The 22099-nt window shown below is 38.3% G+C and overlaps 1 protein-coding gene across 2 annotated transcripts; it reads right to left on the reverse strand.

Annotated features, from left to right (window-relative positions):
* Positions 1 to 3905: 3905 nt before the first annotated feature.
* On the reverse strand, positions 3906 to 20338 carry zgc:172323 (uncharacterized protein LOC564165 homolog). Of its 2 annotated transcripts, none has more exons than XM_007892955.2 (11): positions 19919 to 20330; positions 16875 to 17025; positions 15200 to 15349; positions 12480 to 12599; positions 12075 to 12170; positions 11331 to 11465; positions 9699 to 9809; positions 7566 to 7676; positions 6589 to 6713; positions 5612 to 5767; positions 3906 to 4169 (listed from the first exon to the last, which is right to left on the reverse strand). In XM_007892955.2, the coding sequence occupies exons 1-11, from the start codon at positions 20245 to 20247 to the stop codon at positions 4076 to 4078; spliced, it is 1578 nt and encodes a 525-aa protein (XP_007891146.2). In that variant the 5' UTR covers positions 20248 to 20330; the 3' UTR covers positions 3906 to 4075. The 2 variants fall into 2 exon arrangements, with proteins under 2 accessions (XP_007891146.2, XP_007891147.2); XM_007892956.2 differs by having other exon boundaries at positions 4103 to 4164; positions 19919 to 20338.
* Positions 20339 to 22099: the final 1761 nt, after the last annotated feature.

The raw sequence follows: 22099 nt of genomic DNA on the forward strand, positions 1-22099 counted from the left end.
CCCACCCTAGCTCTGCACCCTCTGCAAATCATGATTTAATAGCATCGATGAATTACATAACATCTTGCCAAATTGACAAGAAGCTAACAGATTGCGTGACTCAATCTTTGGTTTTGTCTCTCAATCATCCCTGAGAATTTCAACTGTACAAGACAATGCATGCCCACATCCATTGATACTCAATTCTCTTAAAATTACAAGACACAAAATTTGATGAATTGAAAGGAAAACTTACACATGAAATGGAAAAGTCTAGCTAGATAATGGTTGAACTGCAGAATATTGTAAAATACAATTGCTATAGTGAAAATGAAAATTGTTTATTTTCATGCTATTCATACTAAATAAAGCATCCACTGTCTTAACAAATGCTCTGTTGTCTCCAGTTGAGCTCTGAAGGAAGAAGCCAAGAATAATGAATGTGCTGATTGTCTGAATGACATGATCATCAACAATCCTTCTTATTCATGTCTGTGAATAATGGTGAATTGGACTACTTCTAAACAAAGTAAAGGTTACATTTTTAATCACATATTCTCTCTATTCACTTTCAATTAGCACTATAATGATAAGATCCAAGTGATTAAGGAGGAGTTTAACATAAAGCATAAGGAGAAGCAATGTTGTTTTAAAACCTTTAAAACTTGAGGAAAGTAAATGAAAAATTGCTAAAAAAAAGTTTATCTGGAGAGTGCAGTTGAACATGTCTGGCACTGCAACCAAGCATATAGACCTATAAAGAAAAGACGAACACATAAATTAAACTAAAAATAAATTAGAGCATTGAATACTCTGAAAGTGAAAGAAGAATTTAGAACACTAACAAAATTCTCACATATTTTATTCAATAAATATTTGATAAATTAGAAAATAAACAATGTGATTTCAATTCTGTCCTGGGTGTCTCATTCTTGCATTTAGAAGCACAAAGCTAGACATATCCCTTGTTGTACAGTTTTGGCAGCAGGCATTAAGAAATAAGAAATCTGTATCTTGTCATTGCTTCAAAGATTCTGCATTCTTCAAAGATTAATTCTGCATTTGATAAATTTATTGATCTTGGCAAACAAGGGTATTTTGATCTCCAGTGATTAGCAACAACAACAAAATTACATTTTTAGCATATATTCATGTCGGGAGGACGTCCCAAAGCACTGAACAGTCAGATGTCGGGGCCCGAGCATGGGGTAGGGATGATGTAAGGTGAGGGAAGGCAGAGAGGTGGGAGGGAGACCAAAGGCACGATCAAAGAGAAGGGTCTTGAGACCGGCCTTGAAGGAGGCAAGGGAGGAAGCGAGGTGAAGGGACCGTGGGATGGAGTTCCAGAGTGTGGGGGCAGAGAGGCTGAAAACAACAACTACAATTTTCACTTATGTAGAGCTTTTCATGTAGGGAGAATGTCTCAAAGAGCTTTACAAAGATGGAGTGGGAGCCAAGCTAGGAGAGAGATACCAAAGGAGGGGGCCAAAGTCACACTCAAAGAGATGGGTCTCAAAATGGGTTTTGAAAGGAGAGAGAGTATGGGTCAGGCAGAGGGCAAAATGGTTGAAAACTCATCCAACAGGGCAGAGCTAGTAGGGGGCGTTAAGCAGGCCAAAATTGGCAGAGAGGATTGGAGGGGAAGGGAAATTAGAACCACAGCAGATTGCAGAGATAAGGTGAGGTAAGTTGTGGAGGCATTTAATGGTAAGGATGAAAATCTAAAAGTCAATCTGCTAGGGTGAGGATAAGGGAGATAAGGTCTGAATGATATGGAGCTTATGGAGGGTGGCAAGCAGGATATTGGAGGAGTGGGGTGGAGTGGAGCTCAACTTGTATGAGTCTTGAATTTTTAATTGCTGCACATCCACCAAGAGTCTCACTTTGTCTCCCGCTCTGCAATAGCTGCAGCAGAACCACAATTTGTGCAAAGCCAACTTTTTGACATTTCATTTTACGATAGCCCTAACTCTGAATCTTCTTTAACATTTCTAATATAGGTGTCAATGGGGCAGTCAGTTATGTTCTAACATTAAGAATGTCACTGGCTAATGAGAAAAGCTCTGTGTAGGTGTCTACGTATACCTGTATAGAATTGCACAGTATCTATTTCAGTTTGATGTGAGTGGTGCAGAATAACATGGCATTGCTTGTTTGCAACATTGCCCAAATCATACCAGAGAAAAATAGATAGGTGCAGTGTAAGTGCTCCATTCGTGACACATTGACATTGCTGCACTGGTTTGTCTTTGCTCATTATTCATTGCTGAGGTGTAGAGCAGTGCTCCATTTGGGCTATTATAGTGATTCTTTCCTTAAAGGAAGCTGCTTAACATCTGTTTGCAAATTGTAATGGCAGTGAGGAACTGGCCATTTATTTTATTAAATCTTCATTGTAATACTATTTTTATTCCAGCCTTTATTCGTAAGTGGGCAGTTGAGCTGTTCCATGCATTCTACTAATGCCACTCTGCAACTGGTCTCTTGGGCTAGGGAGACCACATGAATCATCTTTGTCTTGCTTTGGAGAAGTAGCTCCAGTCAACACGTACTACAAATGGCCACTAGGTAGCACTCTCACCTCTGAGTCAAAAGGTTGTGGGCTGAAGCCCCACGTCAGGACTTTGAACTCACTCAGTGCAGTGGTGGGGATGTGCTGCATTGTTGGAGGTGCCGTCTTTACGATGAGATATTAAAACTGAAGTTCCGTCTCCGTTTACATGATTTGCATGGCACTATTTAAAAAGAAAAGGGAGTTTCTCCTGGTGTCCTGGTCGATAGTCCCCCAAATAATAATTGGTCACTCACTTCATAGCTGTGAGATATTCCTGTGTGCAAATTGGTGCTGGATTCAATTATAATATACAATTATTTCATAGCGAAATCCTGGAGAAAATGCCATTTAAAAGGAAATTAATTTGATAGGCAAATGTAGAGGAAGGATATTAGAGGGTACTAGAATTGAGATAAGTAGAGATGGCTTCATTAAAAAAAACAAATGCTAATGGCTTCCTTCTGTTTCATAGATCATCCAGGAGATTGAGTAATGGAATGAAGTCCACAACAGAGTAGGTTTTGCATGGTATATGAACGGACCAGGCTTGATAAACAGAAAACTCTTTTCCATTTCATGCTATCTTAAATAGTGGATACCTCTTCCCTTTGGTACAAGCGGGGAGTGGGGGAGAGGCGTAGTCTTAAAATTAAAATCAAGACAATTAGAACTGAAGTCAAACATTCGTTCACATAGAATAATAATCCTTACATTTGGTATAGCGTCAACCTGTAGAGATATGGAAAGCTATAGAGGCAAGATAGATTGGTGTATTTAAGGGAATTAAATGGATACGGGATAGAAGGGGTATTGAGGGGAATGACAAAAGCATGGGGCATTGAGATTAAAAGATCTGCAGAGATTCAATAAACTGGCGGAACAGGTTTGATGGATTGAATCCTGTTCCTGTTTTCCTATGTTCCTAAGCTCTTGTCCACAAAATGAGCCCTGTATTTTAATGTTAATATCTGTTCATGTCAAAATCTAATCATAATTAACCCTATTATATTTAGAACACAATAGACGTTAGTTTATTTCCAGCCTTGAGTGTAGACTTTTGGACACAGGGATCAGGATAAATCTTACACAAAATAATTTGATGCTTGTAATTTTATTTATGTTTGTTTGAAGAAGCAGCAACAGAGTCCCATCACAGCATCCATGGCAACATCTTTGACTTTCTCTAGGGGAGAGTCTGCACCTGCGTCCAGGCTTACATAATTTTCTTCAAAGCAGTTCAAAGACAGCGTGCAAAAAAAAATGGCAATTCTTAAATTCTGTCTTTATTTTGAAGTCATTTTTCTGTAGTTCGTAAATGAGCCTAGAGAAAACTGACTTCAAACTTAAGTCTGAATTTAAAAATTTGCCAAATTCACTGAAATGCTAAGAAAAAAGAGAGTAAATCTAGATCCAGGTGAAATTTTATCCTCTCTATGCTTTATATGTTAACTGTATATTTGTTAGAGCACTTGAAGCATTATAACCTAAGGGTTTCCAGCATTTTTTTTATTTGCTTGAAAATCAGCGTTGTTTCCCAAATTCCTAGTCTTCATCACTCCAATCTGCAGCTCCAGAAATTGTTATGGTTCTCTCTTCTGTATCTTTTTGCAGTTTGTCTTTGTCTGTTTTAACTGTTCTAAGATTAAAAAAAGTTACAGCATTAGTTTCTTCATTTAACACAAGGATGGGCACTCTGCAATCCACAACTGTCACATTCATGTGAAGCTTTGCCTGATGGCTGTGAGACATTATCCAGCAAGTAACACGGCCATTCAGACTGAGAAGGTCTGTGGTTGGATCATCAGTCTGTGCTGAGTTAATTTGTTAATTTATGTCTGTGGTATTACACTGAAATCTGTGATCTATTTGGTGCAAAAACATGTTAAATCAGTACTATAAGTTTAATATAATAATAATAATCCTTGCATTTGATATAGCGGATTATCAAGTCTTTGAGACATCTCAAAGCGCATCGCAGAATGTACTGTAAAGTGAATTGCCTGTATATTTTGTGGGCGAAACACTATATTAGTCTAAAAAAGGAAAATCTGGTATAAACACAGAAGTCGCTGGGAACACGCGACAGCCACGGAGAGAGTAAACTGAGTTAACGTTTCAGGTCTATGACCTTTTGTCTTCCTATTAGTGTTCCTAAATGGATATTCCAATTTCACAAAATTGGCACAAATCTCCAAGATTCAGGAGATTATCATCCTTTTCCAGTAAATTTACGAAGTAGAAAATAACCCTTTTATTAAATATATAATAATAATCCTTGCATTTTATATATATTGATGAGACTCAGATCACTTCACAGGATACTGGATACTGTTAAGTTGCGAAACTATGTATTTTGTGGATGAATGTGGGAGCCAATTTACACACAAGCAGTGTTTGACAAACAGCCATAGAATGAATGATCAATTATTATTTGGGGGTTCTTGGGGACTGGGAGAAACTTACTTTCTCTTTCAAATAGTGCTTCAGTAATACGTATAGACAGCAGCAACTGTTGCTTATAAATTAGTCATTTGAATATTAGCTCATTACTGAGATTTAGGATAAAATTTTAGAAATAATGTGAGTATATAACCTGACATTACAGCCTAATATGCAGCAATTTCTCATAGCTTTCTTTACTCAGGGATCATACTTATGGTTACTGGAAGGATTCACAATTCAGATTCCTTGATAGGACAGTTACCAGGGATGGGATAATTGACTTTAGCCGACCAAGGCTGTGAGGAGAAAATCAGCTATAATTCCTGCTTCTGGTTGCTATTGTTATAATATCCCTTTGGAAATGATCTGTATTGATGCATTTACACCTATGACATAACATCTGTAAATTAGCCACGTGTAATCTCAAAGTGACTTTGTTAGTTTCAGAAGGCTACATTTTATAAGGCAAGATGGCTTCTTACCATATGTAACCCCGTTGTCAGTATGGTTGCAAAAGATAAGTATTTACACTGTAAATAGCTTTAGCTTTTGCTGCTATTCACAGACACAATTTAGTTAATATAGTTACTCTGAGGATCTTCCGCATTCAATCACTGAGGAATTAATTACTTTTACCTGATGAGTACAGTTTTCCTTTCTGTCATTTCCACAGCCTGTTCTTTGGAAACACTGTCAATGGCACTGAGGTTACCATGCCCCAACATGCTACTCATCACGCAGAATCCGCCCAACGTTGTTGACAGGCGGGAATTCTCTCCTTCAATCAGATTCCTATAAGACAAGCAAAGACAAAGACAAGACAAAGTTTGCTATACAGCAAGCAAGACAGTCATTTAATAATGAAACTAACTCTGAGACAACAACAAATTACATTTGTATAGCGCCCTTCGTGTTGGGAGGATGCTGGGACCTTCTGCATGCTACAGCACGTTAGAACTATTAAAAATGTACTGAGTTAGTTGATTTCACTGAAAGCAGAACCAGGGCTGCAACTGAATTCGGCAAACCAAGTTATGGATGAAAAAATCAGTTAGGTTCCTGAGTCTGAATTCAATCTTCTATTAGGTGAGGAGAGCATCAACGGAGTGATCCATATGGTTGTATAAGATGCTGAAATTCACTGTCAAGGTGCAGACATGAATAATGGTCACTTGGGCAAAGTTTTGGAGGGCAGCCAATTATTGTAGAATAATATGGAACTGCACCCCACAGAATGGAAAAAAAGGAAAGTGAATTACATTCAAAAAAAGGCAGGCTAGCCAGAGAGAACAAGTACCACTTTCGTACTAGAAATATATATGGATCTGCCAGTAGTTTTAGCTATAAATGATCCCATTAGACATGAATAATTTTACGCACAAAGAAAGTGCAAGCTGCAAAGTGTATCACTGCAAAGAATTGTTTAAAATTCTAATAATCTTCCCAACACAAATAATGGCATATGAGCAGAGTAACTACTGTAAAAATACTACCATACTGATTGACATTGTGTGATGGCAGACGTTCTGAACATGTGGTGCAGGTTGTATTCAATTTTGTACTCTTTCCTTTCTTTCATCTAGTTTCAAAGAATGGACTAGTGAGCCCCTTACCTGTATGTGGCAATTTCAACCTCCAGCGCCATCTTAATATTGAGTAGGTCTTGATATTCACTTAAGTGCAGAGTTATCCTTTCCTTTGTATTTTTCAGTTCGTCTTGCAAACTCACTATTTTTTTCTGTAGCAGCAACACATAGAATTACTTTAGTATTTGCTATTGATGTCAAAGTGGTGGTTTGTCTTTCACTTGAAGCTTGGTACTTTAATGGTGCTCTTCGTATAGGATGTAAATATTGCTATATTTACCTGCTTGTATACCTTATAGATATATTTGCTATATTTATTAAAAAAAAACACAAAGTACTGCAGATGCTGGAAACCTACTGAGTGCTCCCAGCGACTTCTATATTTGTTTGCTATATTTATATTGGTTTGACTGATATTACTTTACTTTATAGAGCTACATAAAATGCTAAATAGGTTTGAGAAAGTACACGCAGAACAATAATTTTGGTTACATCAAGGCAACAGGACAAGAACACACAGATTCAGGATTATAAAACACAATGTCAGGACAAACACCAGGAAGTATTTGTTTACCCAGGGTAATTAACACATGGAACAGGTTACAAAGAAGCTTGGTAGAACCCAAGGTATTGGACTCATTTAACAAATAGCTTGATGCTCTAATTGGAAGAAGGTAGGTTGGTATTCTGAGTGGGTGAGATCAAATTGGTTGAATTCACCCATAACACTCTTGGAATCTTGTTTTCTATACTATTCTCTACTCTGTTAAACTTGGTGATGTCCTGCATTGTGATCACTTATGTTCCTAGTATCTTTTTATTAAGTATAAATCCAAGATTAAAGAATTGAAAAAAAAATAGAGTTAACTATAAGACAGCAGTTGGCTTTCAGAATAAAATGAAGATATTTTTCAACATAATTAATTTTCCTTGATGCCAGATTGCATAGTAGAATATACCACCAGACTGAAAATATATGGACTAAACCGATGCTTCTTGAGTACCTGATATTCTTCAATCTCAGTTTTGTATTTCTCAGCTCTCTCTTTAATCTGAGCCTCCAGTGCTGCATTACGGGCTTTCAGTGCATCCAGTTCCATCTGGCTGCTCTGGAGCTGAAAGAAAGAGTAAAAAAAAAGGTTTCGATTCATTGATTGTTAAGATAATGGGGTCAAACTTATGATTGTCACAAATGGGTCTGTGTGACTTGCAATCTTAATTTGCAATATTCCTAAAACTGTTAATTCTGATATCTGAATACCAAGGTGAATCTGATTACCAAAGTGCAATGAGAGGCAGAAGGAATTTTTTTTATCTCTCTCCTAACTGTCTATTTTGCTCTCCGCCATTTATTCGGACTTTGGAGGGTAGGAAAATGCAATTAGCCTTTTTGCAAATTAAACGGACCTCACAATTAACATCCCATGCCTTTTCTGAACATCACAAAGTATCAGAGGGACTTCAGTATCACATTTTACTGACAAGGTTTTGTTTTGCAGCAATCTCTGTAATGCCATTATATGGGTAGGAACTTTCCTAAGCGGATAAGAAGCTCTGTATCTCTGTAAGGAACATGTAGACTGAGTTTATATCGGTGGATTGTACAAAGTCACATGATAGAACTTCTGATTCTTGCATCCAATCAGTCTGCCATATTTAGATGTTAAGATGACAGCAAAAATATGACAAGCATGTCATCTGAGGCATGGACCTTAGCGGTGATGAATTATGTAGGTGGTTATGTTAACTAATATTCTATAGCCTTCACACAATTGCTGTCAGGAGTCGAGGACAAATATCCTGTATTTTCCTGAGGACTACTCAACTTCCTCACAGAATAAATATACAGAGAGAAAATAACATGACAATATAACATTTATGTAACCTGTTTGGAGGTTGTATGTTTGTTAACTCTAATAATCTATTAGATTTGGACAGGCATCCATACATCTGAACTAGTTGAGCATGAAATTTGGCACCAGAAAGAATCTGTATTTTTGTAATGTTTTATGAAATTGAAATACCTCAATGTAGTTTATAGTAATTACAATGAAGTGTAGTAACTCGATTTGTAGGGCAAAGATTCAGGATTAGAACCCTATTGTATGTCGTGTGCACTATATTATGCTCTTATTGAAGAAGATTACTAAAAAAAAAGCAAAACAGAGATAAAAGGGAATTGAAAATAATTGAGGAGATGGGGTATTCCAAGGAGTAAAGGTGAACAAATGGCCGAAAAGGCTATTGAAATAATAATAATAATAATAATCCTTGCATTTGATATAGCGCTTTTCACGTCAGGAGGATGTTCCAAAGCGCTTCACAGAACAGACTGTAAAGTGAATTGACTGTATATTTGTGGGCGAACGCGGCAGCCAATTGCGCACAGCAATATCCCACAACAGTCGTAGATTGAAAATGACCAATTTATTATTGTTTTTGGTTTTGGAGGGATTATTATTAGGCTCTGTGTGGAGTAAGGAAACTTGCCCAAGGTTTCGCCCTCTGCCTGGAATTGGACTCCGGTCTCTCACTTGCAAAGCGAGTGCTCTAACCACTGAGCTACAGGACTCCACGAGAAATGCTGCTGTGAAGCTATCAAAATATTCACTTTAAGTTCATATTTCTTTGTTGCCAATTCTCTTGATTTTTAGTAGTGAATCACCACAAACAATGCAGAATAATTGGAGTTGAGTCACTATAAATGAAACTGGAGCCCTCACACTACCAGCAGGAGGTGCTTCCAGGAGCAGTTTGACTGTAAACACCGAAGTCAGAATCAGTACCAGTAGTCCCTTGGGAAGTTAAATCTGATTTTCCGTGGGATGCGGAGTGGTGGGGGAAAGTGGGGAGAGGGTGTTGGTCGAGATTACCTGGTCTCTTCCTGGTTCATATACCAGGCAGGAATTCATTGTGCAATGACCCCTGACTGTGACATGGATCAGTGTGTTGGAGCTCCATTGTCTCAGGTTAGCATCCCATCATATTGTTACTGTACAATTTTGATCTTTGTTGTGCAAATGAAATGAAAAATATATTTATATATATTTAGATCCAGACTGGATTTCATGAGCACCAAGAATTCCATTTAGCAAAAAAGAGGGGAAAACACCAGTCTGAATGATGTCTTTACTTACATTCCTTTTACAGTTTCCAATTTGTTCTCTTGTCCTTCGAATATTTTCTATGTGTTTGGTTGACGTTTGATTCAGATCCACAAATTTTGTTTTGTACCAATCATCCATTTCCTAGGAAAATCATACAAGTAAACAGAATTAAACTGCTGAAAGTTAAAGAATACAAGTGAAAAACGCAAGCTGATATTAATATATCATTCATTCAACTTTTCTTAGCTTATTTAGTCAAAATTGGTGACCAAAGATTGTTTGAACAAAAACAGATTTAAAAAATACCAAGATATTTCACAGGGATGAACAGCAAGCAGCCTGTTACCTGACAGAATGACTTTTTCATCAAAGAGACATTCTATTGCTTTTGCAACACATTTCTCCTCTCAGTTTTATTTCATATTTTTGTTTTCTGCCCACAGTACTCTTTCAAGATATACAATAGCATAGCACACCACCTAGAATGACCTTGAGAATACATAGAACAAATGCAGTACAAAGATACATTCAAAGTCTCTGTCAGTAGCCTGACAAGTAACTGCATTTGCATGAATAGAACCAGATGGTTTATTGTGTTTCTCAAGGTCAGAGATGACAGTGCAGCAGAATGAAACATTCTCTACTTTCCACCTCATAACAGCATAAAACACATCCAGGTCAGGCTTGGCATGGGATTGATTCCAAGTGCAAGCTCCCCTTGTGCTGCTCTGACAATGCTTCTCCAACCTGATCATAGAGGATCAAAATGGGCAGAAATCATTTCCTTGCTGGCCCTCAGCAGCCATCAGAGTCAGGAGTTTTCCATTGCTTCTTATGTTTAGTTTACCATATTATTCGTGGAAGTTCCTTCTTTCCAAAAGGATCCGTTTTTATTTCAGTTTTTACTGCATACGTTTTTATTGGAAACCACAAAGCTTTACTCCCAGCGTTAAGAGTGCTTTCGGGTGGGAAGTTGATTGATACTTTCTGCTTCCTAACACATTGCATCAGGTCTGTTAAGAGATATAGTTGGAGGAGTTTCTTCACTGGATTCCTTGATAATAAATTTGAATCTTGCAACTGGGATTCCTTCCATCCACCAGAAGCATGACATATTTGCTCTGACACAATCTGTTTCTGGAGCAGAGTTTCAACTGAGAATTAGAACAGGAATTCTAACTGGATTCTTTATTTATCCAACATGACTGATTTCGGAGTTCTGTGTATATACAGTTTATTGCTCATGCAGTTTAGTGCATGTGTAGAACTCTGAAATCAGGTGATCATTTCTTAATCTTAATCAGCCTTGATTTATACTGCACACTTCATGGTGTATCATTGCCAAATTCATGGTAATTAGTCACAAAACATGCAGTACAACAGCAATATAAGCTTCCTTAAAATGTAGCACATAAGACATGGACGAGTTGTTGAGACTCTAGGCAATTATCTGGTTTATCTCCCTCAATCCCTCCCACTTTCAAGTCCCGCCTAAAGACCTTCCTTTTTGATCATGCTTACGGTCACCTCCTGTGCTTATGGGAGGGCCTCTTCCTCTGACTCGAGGTCAGACTCAGCCACTGTCAAGCACTCCAGGATGCCTCCCCGCGTAAAGGGCGCTATATAAATGCAAGTTGTTGCTGTTGTTGGTACATGAGCTACCTGTAGATTCTTGGCTGAGATGCCTTCATAATGCAGCTGAATATCTTTGAGTGCAGTGCCCAGGTCTGGGATGCTGTAGGATATCTCCACAGTGACAGAAGCACTGTAGATCTGTTTCATCAAATCCTCAATTTCCTGTTCCAAGATAGACCATAAGAATCCATTAAAAATTATTTTTTATCTGGTTAGCCAGGTGTCTAACATATACTGAATCCCATCACTATGCTTAAGAGCCCGCCTCCGAGCGTAACTCACACCCAGCAGCCGAAACCACTCTTTTGTCGCCTCCCACCTCAATTATTCCAAATTTTTCCTCACCTGTCTCCCCAGCTCCACTATCCACAAAATCCAATTAATTCAAAACTCCACCAGCTGTACACTCACCCGCACCAAACTGTTACCCCCATCACCTCAATCCTTGCCAGGTTCCACTGGCTCCCTATCACAGGAAGGAACGATTTCAAGATCCCCACACTTGTTTACAAATCATTTCATGCCCTGACGTCTTCCTCTGACCAGCTTACTCCCCACTCCTCTCCCTCTCGTCCCCTCTGCGTTACCATCAGCGGCTATTCTTTCAGCTACTATGCCACAAAACTATAAAACTCTTTACCTTACCCCTCTTTATTTGTCTTCAGATTGCACCTGAAGACCTTCCTCCTCAACTATGCCTACAATCACCTCCCCAATTTCTCCCTATCGACTTTACTGAACCCCCTCACAAGGTTAGAAATGTGGCAATACCTCTTTGTGCACTCTCTGCAGGAATTCCAACTCCACCTCGAGAGCCTCCAGCTGCTTTTCAAGGTCCATCCGAGAGGCTGTGGCTGCATCAACATCCTGAATAATTATAAATACAATTAATATTGATAGCAATAGAAAAGGTAATAATAAAGGTACAGAGGTATTAATACAAAGACTGAAGATATATAATCAGGTCACTATTAATATAAATCTTCACGATTAATGTAGATTTTTAGCTCTGTAAAGCGTTGAGTTATACAAATGTGCTTTCTCTAAACATTGAGCGTTCTTTACAGGTTTAAATGTAGATTTTGAGATATTTATAGAGACAAAAAGATAAACAGTGAAAGAGACAGATCTAAGACAGACATTCAGAAAGAGACGGACAAAAATATTTTTATTTACAGGACGGAAAGCTTCGATATCTTCTTCTGCCTTCTTGCGAGCTGCAACAGTTTCTTTATACTTTATCTTTATAGCCTCCAGTTGCGCAATCATAGCCTCCCTTTCAGCAACCGACAGATCCTTGTGGACATAGATTAAAATAAAGATCAATATTCACCTCATTGTCATTATTCATAGCTGTGAAACCTTGCATTCCATTGAGCCACACATCACAAAATATAGACTCCCAACCTCTGTTATAACACCACCAATGTGGATTGAAATGATATGTGTGATATTTTCTATGGATGAAATTACCAAATATTCAGTCATTGTAGGAATGCAGAATTCATTATTGTAAGTTAAAAATGTATTTTTGTTGAATGGTGACAAGCTGACTTGCCTGCAATTTTCTTGGGAGGTCTATCTTTATCTTTACAAAGTCCACAATGTTAAAACACATTATGTCCAATTAGTGGCACTTCTTAACNAAAAAACCTGTTACAATTTCCCATACATATGGATTGGACTTCCCATAACAACAACAACAACAAGATTACATTTGTATAGCGCCTTTCACATCAGGAGGACGTCCCAAGGTGCTGGACAGTGTGCAGAATTTCAGACCCAAGCTGGGGTCAGGGGGGAGAAGGGAGGGAAGTGGAAGGGGAGTGACCAATGGCATGGTCGTAGAGGAGGGTTTTGAGGTGGGACTTGAAGGAGGTTAAGGAGGGGGCGAGGTGGAGTGATTGGGGGATGGAGTTCCAGAGGTTGGGGGCAGAGTGGCTGAAGGCTCTCCCGCCAATGGTGGGGCGGGTGGGTGTAAACGGGATACTTTAATATGACTGTCACAACTTAAAACTTAATATCATTTCTAACTTGATGGCATGAAACTTGAATGCTTAAGAAATAATTTCAAGAGATCAATCTATATTGCTAAACTAATTATTTTCCAATACCTTCATTTTAAAACAGGTTGTCAGTGTCAAAGGGAAGGAACCAGATCAAATACCAGTTTAAATACCACTATCCTTGAATCAGAGCTGGGTGAATCTCAGCCAAACTTCTTATTCTTATTTTGATCTAAACAGTTACAAAATGTTTGCTATGTGATGGATTAATCCTAGGTTAAATCAGTATCTGGTTCAGATGGATGGAGTACTATGGTAGCTACAGGGTCTTTAAGGTGTGACAGTGCTTCCTCAGTTTGAACAAAAATCTTAAGGTTAAAACGAAGGTTAAACTGGAACAAAAATCAGGACCCATGTACATAACATAGCATGAATACAAAACACAAAAAGACCAAGAGTTAAATATTTGTGGAGACCTTCACAAAAATTAACTCCATGTGTAAGGTTCTTTATAGGAGCGCTGCATTCTTTTTGTTGTATATTAAGACGTATAACAATAGGTTGCAGTCAGGGGTAGGTTTAATAAGGGCAGATGGCTCATAGATTGGATCCTGGTGGTTGAGGGAGCACAGGAAGATTTGGAAAAATATTCCAGGACATTAAAGGACAACATGCAGACATGTACAATTAATTATATTTAACATTTATAGATAATTCCAAAGCTTTCAGTGCTTCTACAAATTGGGTGTTTGTTGGCGATCCTTGAAAGTTAATTTCACCATACAAAAGGGTTCTCCTATTCATATGCCTGTGACAGCAACATAATATTACACAACGTTTTAGAATCTGAGATAAAAAGAAAAAAAAGGTAATATTCACGGTCTGAAACTAAACTACAACATACACATGTCCACAAAATACGCTCACAAAATACACAGGCAATCCACTTTAACGTATATCCTGTGAAGCACTTTCAGATGTCTTTATGACATGATAAAGCACTATATGAAATGCAGGGATTATTATGATTCTAGAAATTGCTGGAAATTTGATTGTACTTAGAACATTAATTGAGCGAGATTGATCAGATCATTTAGTTCACTTAAAATCTATATTTCTTTTTGAATTCTGTTCAGTCTGCTTTCCATTTTCATCATGTTCAATTTGATATCATTTGATAAATTATATTTAATTATTTCTGTATTCAGCTGTGGGTCAGAGTTACCAATGCCTTCAAAATAAATTCACAGACTTTTTTTAAAAACTAACATAATACATGTTTTTACTGACATGTGTAAAACAATAGAAAACAATATAATATTTTATTTTTACTCTGATGAACCTTACACTGTGGGTATTAGCTCCTTTATCTTGATTTATAAAACATCAAGTCTGTGTTGCTTCTGTTTTTTCTGCCCTCTCCTGAAGGCTCATGCTGTAATACAATTCTAGTGGTGCCAATATCTCTCCCTAGTATCTCACCCTGTTGACCATTCTTCATCTTTGAGTTTTGACAGTGCATGTTGGCATGGAGAGACAGTGGGGGAAATCACGTTGAGGCTCACAGACCAAAAACAACACGCCTCCCAGCAGATGATGATTGGGATGAGAAGCCCAATCATTGCTGCTGCTCTCCTACTGATGCCCAAGCCGGCTCAGGCTCAATTGACTCATCACAGATGCAGGAAGGACCTCAGTTTCAAACTAGGCAGTAATGGCCTTTGCCAAATGGGTGAGCCCAAACAATAGATTATTCAATTGCATTAAGAATCTGTGGTATATATCTAGGCCTGTTTGGAGGTACAGATGTATACAGACATGTAGATTTAAAATCACACAATGAATATTTACAGTATCTGATTCAATTTTAAACAATGGACTTTGGGTTACCCGTTGGACTTTCATCTGTTCAGCTATCCGGCGGAGATCTTGGAGTTGCTCTTCGTACAGATGTCTCAAGCTTCGTGGTTGCAAAATGCGACTCTTCAGAGCCTCAATCTCTGCCTCTAAGACTTTATTGTCCTGTTCAAGATTACGAACCTACAGTGCACACAGACTAGCACTTTACAAAGACAGAAATCAACCAAGAGACCCAGTGTAACAAAAGAACACAAATATTACAAACATACTATATATTAGTGTCATTGAATCTAATATACCAAATCCTTTTACTCTCTTGTATGTGGCAATACTAGCTTTTTCCCAGCATTTATTGTCTGTTCCTAGATGCCCTTAGAATGTGGTGGCAGCAACTCGGGATGAGAAATAAATGGTTATCGTCATCCACATCCTGAGACAGAGTGGAAAAACATTTGGGGAGTCTAGCTTTTCTCTATTTATGTCGTTTTTTAGAGCTTTCACAATTTGCCAAATTGATGAATTCAGTCTTAACTTTGAAACCAGTATTTTGCAGTTCTTAAAAGAATATAATTTTCAGCCTTTCTGCCCCCACTCTCTAGAACTGTATCTAACTCGCTCCCTCCTCACCTCTTTCATGGTTCCTCTCAAGACTCACCTCTTTGACTACGTCTTTGGTCATCATTCTTCTCCCCATCCCCCTAGCCTCTCAACCCCAGCTCTGGTGGCAAACCAGGATTGTTAAGCGGCTTGGGATATCTTCCCAACACCAAAAGTCAATTTGTATTTTATTGTATTGTACAGAAAATTGCTTAAAATATAAGGCAGTATTGAGGAATTTGTCAAATTTGGGCTTCTGAAGTGCTATGCAAATAGAGCAAATCTAAACCAAGGTGGAATTTCTCCCTAATCGTATGTTAAGGTTTAAGTTGCTTTGAATCCACAATTCTTTCTTTGCAAATATAAAATTGCTTTAAGATTTCCATGATCAGGCTGTAAAAATTGTGGGATGTGTTAACATATTGCTGAAAAATCCAGAGATCACTAGTTCATGACCAACAACATTGGCTGGTGCACAGAATATTTTCTTGCAAATCAATGACCATATTTGTCAATAATGTGATAATTAGCACATTACAGGTTTATTTTTCACCTCTATAATTTTAATTGGTGAATAATAAGAATGATTCAGCAATTTATAAATAGCAGTTAAATAATTGTCATAACATCACCAAATTTGATTGTGTTAAGTTGCTGATGGAAACTGTCTATGTATCAGGTGTGAGCCTGGTTTAGTTTGTAGCACTCTCGCCTCTGTGTCAGAAGGTTGTGGGTTATAGTCTAGGCTGACACTCCATTGCAATGGGAGAGCTCTAGAGGTGCCATTCTTCAGATGAGACTTCAAACTGTTCAGATGGCCACTAAAGATCTCGTACCATTATTTGAAAAAGGACATTTCTCCTTCTCTCCTAGCCAACAATCTCCCAAATAAAATGGGTCATTCACTTCATTGCTGTTTGTAGGACATTGCTGTGTTTAAATTGGCTGCCATATTCACCTCCAAAATATCTACAAAATATACAGTCACTACACTTTACAGTATCATTTCAACCATTCTGAGATGTCCTCCCAACATGAATGTTGCTATATCAAATGCAGGGTTTATTATTATATTGTTTTAACCTATAGTGCTATAAGCATGTCTTACTTTCTCGATGTAAGCTGCCAGCCTGTCGTTCAGGATTATCATCTCCTTCCTCTCACTGGTTCGAATGCTGAGGAATTCTTGATTTGTCGCAGAAGCTGCATCCAGATCCAGCGCCGGCCCTACTCCTCCTCCCAGGCAGATTGTTCCCAAGCTGTTACAGAGAGCATGATTAGCTATAGCATTCAGGAATTATTTGACCCAATAATTCTGAAAAGTTTTGAATCTTTATAATTAAGATTTCATTAGGAAAATGTGTCTTATCTGCACAGCGTATTGGAGTGATTGATTTTATGAAGCATTGAAGAAGGACTGAAAATAAGAATGAAAGATTTTCACCATAGGAATCGCAGTATATTGTGTTTTTCTATATTGGTCTTGTTATAAATGCCACTAATATGCAGCATACATTGCAAATGTATATGTTATTATTGTCTAAGAATGTACTGCGGAGATAACTGTAGCTCAGTGGTTAGAACACTTGCTTTGCAAGCGAGAGACCTGGGTTTGATTTCCGGCAGGGTGAAAGCTTGGGCAAGTTTCCTTATAATTGCCTGATAATAAACCCTCAAGAAAAAAATAATAATAATTTGGTCACTCAATCCATGACTGTTTGTGGGACACAGCTGTGCGCAATTGGCTACCGCATTTCGCCCACAAAATATACAGTCAATTCACTTTACAGTATATTCTGTGAAGTGCTTTGTGACATCTCAAACACGTGACAAACCTCTATACCAAATGTAAGGATTACTATTATCCCCAATTATTGTTAAAAAATGTAAAGAATTAAACATTTTCAGTTAAATGAAATGTCTAATTTCCTATAATAATCATGAGTTTGACAACATTCATTTGAATAGCATATCGAAAAATACAGAACATCAATCAAGTGCTCATATTTGTATGTAAAACATTATCATACTGTGTGAGTACCATTCACCGGGCTCTGTGAAATTCTATCATTGTGTTAAGTACTGACAATGTGTTTATTGCACAGCATTACTTTATCCTCTATAAATATTTCAAGAGCAGATGTGACATAGAATAGTTTAATTGAATCCTTATTTAGCTTGAAGCGGGGAGTTGCTAAAAATCAGTCTCATGTGAATAATCGTGTTAAATTTTAGTTGTGGTATTCCGAGCGACTGCCAAATTCTGTGTTGGACCTGGTTTGCATCTCTGCTACAAATTCGCACCCTATATTTCTGCAGGGTTTAGGTGCTTGCCTGCATAATCCTGCTTGTTCAAAATTAATTCTAAATCAATTAATCTCAACCTTGGATAAGAATAAGTCAACCTTTCTGTAGTTCATTGGGTTAGTAACTGTTGAAAAATATTTCAATAAAAAATAATTTAAATAACCTATTTGGTTTTCTTAATGTGCCACAAGGAAAAGGTTTGGAAAATACCCTACCACCCCCCAACCCCCCACCTCGGTGTACTGATCTCTGTGTATCCAGAATTTTATCTAGCTGAACCAGGGCCGAAACAGATTTTTTTAAAACAATTCCATAGGCCCAGATGCATGTAGTCTTCTGCCAGGCCACTCTCCTATCACACCCCCACCATGCTTGCTGGCCATCAGGGATATCAACTTTGATTCAGTTTGAATCTCTCGAGCAGAAGCTCTTATTCGCTATCCTCTGCTCAAGGGATTCAAATAATTACAATGCCGGTACCCGTGTTTATTGGCATTTTTTGGCACATAAAGCTGCAGTAGTATTAAATGCATACTTAAATCTCTCCAAGGATTATCCTCCATAAAGTCATTTAAAATTATTTATGAGAGGTCTCTGGTCATTTGGCTGAATTGATCTGGGTTTCAGTTGAAGACTGCATACATAGTCATAATAATTAATGTTTGAATTCGATTCAGCACCTTTTGACGTAGACAGAATGTCTCAAAGCACTTCACAGATTTATTATTAAATGTATAGTAACAATATTTTGTAGGTGAGCCCGGCAGCTAAATTATATGCAGCAATGTCCCATTAACAATTTTATCTGGAGAATTGACCAAGTCAACAGGAGAAATTTCCTTCTCTTTGCAAATAGTGCTATGGAATCTTTCAAGTCAATGTGAAGGCAGACAGGAACTTGGTTTAATATCCAATCCATGGGATAGCATCTACAACAAGGAAGCACCCGCACTGTCCTGCATTCGAATGTCAGCCTAGAATGTGAACATAGCCCATAACCTTCTGATTCAGAGATAATAATAATAATAATAATCCTTGCATTTGATATAGCGCTTTTCACGTCTTCTAGAGAATGCTACCAGCTTACGTAGGATGACACCTACCATCAGTAGCAAACTTAAACAAATAGGTAATGATAGAGATCATCAACAAAGTTTTTAACTATGCTACTTACAACCAGAACAACTGAAAATATTTCACTTTCCTTGCATTATGATCATATTGCACAATGTAAGACAAACTAAAGTATCAAACTGGCCTGACCTGCTGAGTGTTCCCAGCGACTTCTGTTTTTGTTAAAGCATCAAACTGTTGCATGAGGAATAAACTTCCATCACAGGTCATGGAACCAGAGACAAAAGGGTTTCAAAAAGAACTAGACATGTTTGGTAAATGAATGTTGGAATCGAGCCAGCCCTGTGGTGGTCTGGATTGTCCAGTTTCTGAGCCAGCGGAGTACTCCAGAACAAGGCCAGTGACAGGACAGCCAGTCTAGCTCATCCACAGGACTTGGAGGTGCAGATCAGTCACTGGGGGCAGGGATTCTTCCCATTCAGCTCCCAGTAACCCTGCAAGCCGAAGCTCCAGTGGTTAAGATGGTCCTAACTGGACAAGCAGTGGGAAAGTGTGTCATGCAATACTTTCAGTGGCAACGTATGCAGTTTTAGCTGATTAGACTCCAGCAGTACCCCAACGCACACTCTGGGAACCCCGAACCTTGGCTCTTACCAACCTCGCCTAATACTCTTTGTCGAGCAAGATGGAGCTCCCTGACAGTTGTGTGAAGCACATTAAGATGATTGCCCCCATGTGAAAAGCGCTGTATAAATATAAATTGTATTGTACCTGGTAATGCGGGGTCCACGCACTGCCGAGGTGGTCCTCCTGCCGGTTCCTGCCCCACTCACTGTCACATGGGCAGTGGTGCGGCTGTAACTAGCAGATCGATGGCGAGCTTGGCGGCGAGGTGGAGATGGACTGGACACCCGCACATGGTATGAGGCACTGCTGCTGCTGCTGCAATCCTCAAAGTGGCGGCGATAGGAAGACATCCTTTCGGGGCTGCAACTCATGTTGCTGGCTGGGCAGGGCTGGCTGGTTGGCTGGCTGGCTGGCTGGCTGGTCTCTTCAGTGGACGTTGATCCTTTTCCACTACCCCAGTAGCAAAGACACATTTTATATACTCCCAGCAATGCCTGATCAGCTCATGAGACTGATCGTCTGGAATTTCCTGCCTAAGTTCAATTTGTAGGCGGACCTTCTCCCTTAATATTTGTCAAAGTCGTGTTAAGTGGCACAAAAGAGTGCATGATCTTAAAATAGAGCATTTAGGCAATTAGATACCACGTTGATGTAATGCAAGTGGATGGAACTGAAGTTTGATCCCATGGAAAGTGAAGCATAGAATATTTGCATATTTTCCTTTGAAAGCTGTACTTATTTATCAAAAATGTAATATTGTATCCAAACATTGAATTTTGGAAACATCAAATCAGCATTTACTTAGGACTTTGTTTAAAATGTTTTACTAGTTTATTAAGAAAACACCTGTCTGTAAGCCACTTTTTGCTTCAAAAGAATATATTTTTCAAGAAACATTGTTATCCAGAATTTATAATCTAAATTATTCATATATGCTTGTCAATATTAACTTCCTGTAAATGTAAATGGTTTCATTACATTTTATTTGTGAACTATATGATCAAAATCCTCTTTCTTGGTACTTTTAAACAATATCTCCTCCTAATGTGATATAATCAATATAATGAGATCTTGTCTTCCATTTCATTTATTTTCAAAAGATTGTATCTACATTACATATTTTAGTAATAAGGATTCTTGGATCTGAAGATTTAGGTCAGAACAAGGTTGCATATCACATATTTGAATTCCCTTGAATCCTTGCTATTATTTTCTATCCAATTATTTTTAACTCATGAATACCTTGTATCTGAGCCATGTATCAATTAATTATTGGTGTCAACTAGCCTCTAAAAAGATAATAAGTTCAATCCCCACACTAGCACTTTGACTCAGTCTAGGCTGACACTGTAGTGCTGGGGAGTGCTGCATTGTCAGAGTTTTGCCCTGGGGTGAGATGTTGTAGCAAGGTCCCATCCAACTGTTCAGTGGAACATTAAAGATCCCTTGATACTCTTAGAAAAGAGAAGAAAATTAGTCCCATTGTCTTGATAAACAATCCTCCAAATACACTGATCATTCATTTCATGGCTGCTTGTGGGAATTTGCTTTGTGAAAATTGGCTATTGCAATTTACAACAAATATCTGTCACTACACTTAACAGCAATTACTTGCTGTGAAGGCTTTGAGAAGGTTCAAGGTGCTATATCAAATATTATTATTAGGGACACAAATTACATCAGGCTCTTAAAGGGCTACAGAACCCAAGCTGTAACTGCTTGTTGCTGGCATGAATAATCACTGAACAGTATGGTGTTATTTTGTTTCTCTGTTGCTGAGAAACGGATTGTTGGGGAAAACTTAGCAGAGCTCACTCATTGTCATTTGTCTGAGAAATGCTGGTGTGATTCCCTTTCTAAGATACGGTAGTTGGAAAGTCAATATAAAATGATTTTGTGAGTTTAGCTTGGCTCTGGAGTCTGTGTCAGAAGCTTTAATAATAATAATAATCCTTGCATTTGTTACAGCACTTTATCTCATCATCAAGTCATCTCAAAATACTGTAAAGTGGATTGACTGTGTATTTTATAGGTGAAACAAGACAGTCAGTTTGCACACAGCAATGTCCCACAAACAGCCATGGAGTGAGTGACCAATTTTACTTGGGGGATTGTTGTCCAGGATACTAGGAGAAACTCCCTTCTCTTTCAAATGTTGCCATGGGATCTTTAACATCCACCTAAACAGCAGACAGAACCTTGCTTTAACGTCTCATCTGAAGGGCAGATTGAGGGTTGAACCCCATGTTAGGATTTGAGCTCATAGTCTAAGATGATACTTCAGTGTAGTTCTGGGAGAATATTGCATTGATGTGGGTGCTGGGC

The sequence above is a fragment of the Callorhinchus milii genome, unplaced genomic scaffold (genome assembly GCF_018977255.1).
Source record: "Callorhinchus milii isolate IMCB2004 unplaced genomic scaffold, IMCB_Cmil_1.0 Scaffold3, whole genome shotgun sequence".
Classification (NCBI taxonomy): domain Eukaryota; kingdom Metazoa; phylum Chordata; class Chondrichthyes; order Chimaeriformes; family Callorhinchidae; genus Callorhinchus; species Callorhinchus milii.

Bases quoted from the DNA above. Each gene is read 5' to 3' on its own strand.
- zgc:172323 (XM_007892955.2), bottom strand. From the start codon at position 20,247: ATGTGTCTTTGCTACTGGGGTAGTGGAAAAGGATCAACGTCCACTGAA. The intron at 17,026-19,918 runs GTACAATACAAT...TCTCTGTAACAG, and splicing joins CGTGGACCCCGCATTACCAG to CTTGGGAACAATCTGCCTGG. The intron at 6,714-7,565 runs GTACTCAAGAAG...TTGCTGCTACAG, and splicing joins CTGAGATTGAAGAATATCAG to AAAAAAATAGTGAGTTTGCA.